This window comes from Mesitornis unicolor, unplaced genomic scaffold, assembly GCF_000695765.1.
Source record: "Mesitornis unicolor isolate BGI_N332 unplaced genomic scaffold, ASM69576v1 scaffold36997, whole genome shotgun sequence".
NCBI classification, from domain to species: Eukaryota; Metazoa; Chordata; class Aves; order Mesitornithiformes; family Mesitornithidae; genus Mesitornis; species Mesitornis unicolor.
The window spans coordinates 1-5481 of NW_010199093.1; the positions used below are offsets into that span (position 1 = coordinate 1).

The 5481-nt window shown below is 44.8% G+C and overlaps 1 protein-coding gene across 1 annotated transcript; it reads left to right on the forward strand.

Annotated features, from left to right (window-relative positions):
- Positions 1 to 5: 5 nt before the first annotated feature.
- GMNC (geminin coiled-coil domain containing) lies at positions 6 to 3270 on the forward strand (the record flags this gene model as incomplete). Its single annotated transcript, XM_010189351.1, has 4 exons — positions 6 to 41; positions 1222 to 1338; positions 2626 to 2938; positions 3044 to 3270. Coding segments are annotated over 4 exons (693 nt in total), but the record flags the coding sequence as incomplete, so codon positions are not given.
- Positions 3271 to 5481: the final 2211 nt, after the last annotated feature.

Here is a 5481-nt window from a genome sequence, read left to right on the forward strand (position 1 = left end):
GGGGGGAGCAGCTGCGCTCGCAGCTCTACAGGAACAAGCAGGTAAGGGCTCCGCGCCCCCGACCCCAACCTCGGTGTCTTCCCTCCAGGTCCCTGAGCTTTGCATCGTGTAGCACAACAACTCGGTTGTCTCCTTCTCGCTGGCTCGGATGTGAGAAAAGGTGGCAACCAGCTTTGCTTGGAAGGTTTTTGTGCCTCGCTTGAAGTATTTGCCTCCGCCGTGTTTCCCAGGAAGCTGAAACAACCATTGTGTCCCTTCAGCAACAGCTGTCCCGTCTTACAGCATATTACACCTTGGTAATTCTTGGTGCTAGAGGAGACCAAGGCACGACCAGGGCTCTGATGATGCAGAGCCTCATGCTATTGACTAAAAATACGTAACGTGCATCCTCATGAGTCCACCAGGATTACCTGCTTATAAGGTGGCTCAACCATTTTGACCAACACGCATTTTTCCATGTTACTTTATTTTCTCTTTTCTTTCCTTTTTTTTCTAAGTCCCATCAAGGGGCAGGAGAAACTCTGAACAGTCCTAGTTGAAGGAACCCCAGAGAGATCATTCTGATCAAATCCTTGGAGTGACGTTTTGACAGTGAAGTCAATGGAAACGTTTACCAACTTCAGGGTCCCTGGAACCAAACCCCAGTTCCAGACATCAGTGTCCTTCTTCCTTCCTCTACCTCAATCATTTAAATCAGTGGTTTTCAGCCTGGGACTGGCACAGTAGTGTCCAGGCTTGAAGGGATCCCTGAGTACCACTGTATAGTAAAGAATGGCCGTTGTATCTTCCTTCTGCACTCTATCCCCATAGATATTTAGTCTGCAGCTCCTCCTTCTCCTTTTCCCCACTGGCCAACTATAAGTGGAAATGAAAGGGGTGCACAGGGATGCTTACGGCCACTCTGGAGATCTGGCAGCTGCTGTCATGCCCAGGGTGGTTTCTGGCTGTTCACTGCTACCTCTAATTTTTTTCTGTTACTATTCTGCAGTTACAGAGTGTTTTTTTCAGAGTAATCTTCTCAGATACTCACTAAAGAATAATGGCAGTCAAAAGTGGCAACTGAACAGTCAATGCCACAGATTTACGGAGACAAGAGGAGGGGGGTGGGTTGAATTCACAAAGCAAACACCCAGATCATCAAATCCAAGCAGCCTGTACCGTAGGGCGATTGCTATTAAGTTACAGAGTCAACACCTATTCATCAATATCTCTACTCCACAGCTTCAAGATACTTTGCTTCAGAAGGAAGAGGAACTTGCTCGGTTACACGAAGAAAATAATAACCTGCGACAATACCTGAATTCTGCCCTGATTAAGTGTTTAGAAGAAAAAGCCAAGGTATTGTGTTCAAACCTGGTGCACAGACGTGTGCAGAAGAAACGGGTTGAATAGGTACCTGCCATTAAAATATGTGGGAAGTCTGAGAGCGCAGACAACCTGCTGTGGGAGATGTATTGAACTTCACAGAGCTGCCAGGTTGCAGGTCATGGGTCCAAGGTGACGGTTTCCCCTAGGAATGACGTCCTATCAACTTCTGACTGTGGAGATGGTATAGCCCATGGCATAATTAAGCTTAGTTTATAAGTAAGTTAAGGTTATAAGCAAGGTCAATTCATTCCATCTAAAGTTTTTTTTCAGTGAAAAGTTCGAATTTGAACATACATTTCTTGAATGTGTCTGTTTTGTGAATTATCCCTTTAGATAAAGATTATTTTTTCCTTTTATGTTTTGGGTCCTTTCTGGTTTGTGTTTTGTTTTGACGCCTTCCAATGGTACATTTGATTCATTTACGTTAGAATACCGATTTTCTAATTTTTTTCCAAATTAATTAATTAAAAAATTGCGTTTTTTTTAAAGGTGAAATACAACTTTAAACGCTTCTGTTTAAAACAGAAAGGGATGAAACATTCTGTTAAACTAAAAGTGAAGGGGTTTTAAAAATTAAATATTTTGATTCTGTATTCCAAAAGAAAGATGATTGTTTCTTGTCAACTTAAAGACATTTTTGGAGACATGGCCACCCATCTGCGTCCCATGGAGGAGAGTCCAGTGTGACACTGCCAAGGGAGGTTGGGAACTTCCTTCTTATTCCTGCCTTTCTTTGGCTGTCCCTGGATGCCTGAAGGGTGCTTGTCCTGAGATAATGGCAAATGAAGTGGATTCATTTGCTCGAAGGCACTCAATTTGCTGCTCTGAGCAGGTCAGGACCGCACCTGCCCAGTGTGACTTACCTTCACATCCTCCCTTTTTGTCAGGGTGCCACGTTCCCCCCCATACCCTGCTCACCTGCCAAACGCTGCTGGCAGCAGCAGCACGGAGGAGCGCTGACAGCCAGGAGGGAGCTCTCATTTCACGCCGTGCTGAGTGAGATTGCAGTCAAAGCACGGGCCTTATTGACATTGTCAAATCCTTCTCTTTCAGGGATTGGGTTGTTGCAGAGACTGTAAAGACACAAAATAATTAGTCATACCCATACCTTTAAGCACAGGAAGGAAAAGTATGTTTTATAAGGACGGTAGTAACCATCTTGCCCGTCTAAAATCTGAAATCAGAACCACATTGCTTCCAGGTAACCAGAAATTCAGACTTTAATCTTCTCTCTCCCCCCCCTTTTTTTTTTAATAGAAATTATTATCCTCCCAAGGCCAAAAAAACTGTGCCATTCTCAAAAGCACCAAGAGGAGATTAAAAGAGGACCACTGCTTTGTTCCTCAGGAAACTCCTCATGCTTCCAAAGCTAGAAGGAACCTCTTCAATGAGTTCACTGCCTGTGAAGAGCAAGCCAGCCCTGCTGTGGACAGCTGGGTCTTGCAGACTTTAGGATTAAAAGATGTTAACACCATTGATGAGACTTCAGCTAACTACAGTGCCCTGTCCCCACACCTTGGAAAAGACACGTACTGCCTGAGCCCTGGGGAAGCAACAGACTGCGACAACAGCGAAGAAGCTGCAGCATCGTATAGTTTTGGCCACATGCCTCCAGCCGACAGCAGCACCCATCCATGCAGCAAGGACCCTGCCTTCCTTCCTCAGTTTCCTTCAGCCCCATGCGTCTCCTCATCGGTGCCAAGTGTTTCTTCCCTCCCAGCCTATGGATTGCCGTATCTGAGTGGCGATTTGTCACCCAACAAAACAGAAGTGGCCTTCACCACGTCCCTGAGTCCCCACCGCAATGTGAGAACGCACACCTTCCACCAAGGACAAGCCTTCGTGCGCAGGGATGATGATGGAGGTTGGAGATTCACCTGGGTGCCCAAGCAGGCTGAATAATGCACCTGCATCGAGGGTCATCGTAGGGGATATAGGAGGCAGTGACAGATACCTGCAGTCACATGGTGCTGTCATATTCTTTGATGATGCCTCAAAATAAACACAATTTGCTTCTATTGCCTAGAAGCTACTTAATTACAAGTGATTCGGTAAGTTCAGGGGATTTTCTGCTGTAAGAGACTTTACTACACTGTGTTTTAAAGGTATTTTACATCAGATAAAATGTGTTCAAAAGTTTGAGCCCCGGTGCAGGAACTAGAACGGGGGATGCTGTAATGGCATTGCCATCACCAGCTGAGGCCCTGGCCCAGGGCATTAGTGGCAGAGATTTTCTCATCTGTGGGTAATGTACTCCCAGAGCACTTCTTTCTCTGCAGCATCTCTGCAGTTCCCCCTGCCTGCAGCATCCCACTCATCTTTGGATGGATTTTCTTCTATGTTTACCTGCCTGATGTTGGAAGTCCTTATAAAAAGGAGCCACTGCTGGCTTCATAAGCAACTTTTGTGGCTTCAGTGGGGCTTTTTTGCAACATCAAGGGCTGCACTTATGAAACTGGAGATTTTCTTTCTAATGAATGACTTCTTGAACTCCTTATCCTGACCTCTGAAAGCACACAGATTTATTCTGGAATCAACGTCAGCCCATGTCAGGACTGCTTCCTTCTCTTCCCGTAACCCCACGCTTCCTTTGGAAAGTGTTTCTCCCGGTGTGGGGAGACAGCAGCACTTAGTGGTTAAGAGTGAGTCTTTGGGAACCACAACCTCCAGCACCAGCTCTTGCCTCTCCATGTCTCTGTCAGGCAGGGGTGGGCTGAAGCTGTGATCATCACTACCTTGTGAATGCTTTAAAAACCTTTGGAGAAGGTGCTGTGGCACTGCAGAGGACTTTCAGTAACACCACTGGTGAGTGTCTCTGTCAGGCAGGGGTGGGATGAAGCTGTGATCATCACTACCTTATGAATGCTTTAAAAACCTCTGGAGAAGGTGCTGTGGCGCTGCAGAGGACTTTCAGTAACACCACTGGTGATATGAGGTCAACTGACATGAAGTAAGCTCACCAGTAATGGTTTGTGTTACCTTTGTTTTCTCCTTGACACTAGTTTGATGCCTAAGTATTGGAAATAGAGTGATTTGGTTATCCTTGCTTTCAGAATTGTCCCACATTAAGAAAGTACTTATGTAAAAACAACCATAATTGAGGATTTCCTTCCAGTGTCTTATTTTTCCTATAGAAAACTGGATATTCCTTTCTTTTTAGAGGATAAAAGTAGCTCCTAAATAGCCTCTTGTGCCTTAGAATTGCAGTATCTGGAATTCTCTATCAGGAGCAGTAGTGATTTCTCAAAAGACTTTTAAATAAGCAAACTCTGTATTTCTGAGAAGTTACTTTAAAGTCAGCGATGGAGCAGACTTCCAGAACAGGCAATTTGAAAGCATTGATTGTGAGCATTATTGCACTGGATTTAAAAATAAATCATAACCCCACCAAAAAAACCAAACCCTAAACAAGCAAACAAACAAACATCCATCCTTCAAAACAGCTGTAAAACATAAGCACAGAAAGATCTGTCTGTGTTTTCCCACACTATTGGATGCTGTTACTTAATGTACTTCAGTGCTACGGAGTCAGCAGCAGTAATAAGTACATTTGTCCTGTCAGCAAATATTAAAGCACTGTTTTTTCCTCAAAAGAGAGAGAAAAAGCTTTCCACCTGTTTGACATTTCCTTTCCACATTTTTATATCGCTGCATGGGAGAACTTTTCCTGCCGAGAGCCAGAACAGAAGTGTCAGCTCTTTGGTACAACCTCAAAGCAGGGCTTCAGTACAAACTGATGTGTGAACCCTTGCCAGCCTTTGTAAAGGGGTGGCTGTCCCCTGGTCTCATAGCAAATAAATTATAGATGTAAGTGAATAGCTGAATGAATAATTCACCTGAATGGATGCTCTTCTTTTCCTGTGAGTACCTCAATTTTACTCAGCATGAAGGTGTTGAGTCCTGTGGCAGGGATTTCTGTCTGGGCCCGGTTCACTGCAGCTCACTGGGGCAGAGGACCCCATGGTGCTGCCCCTGTCAGCTGCTGGGTGCTCCTCATCTACACACACAAACTTAAAATTATGGTTTAGACAACTGTTGGAGCAAAGGTCTCTGTGTTAATAACGTTGCTGATCACTGTAGTGGGGAGAACACTGCAAAGGGAATAGAAAAAAA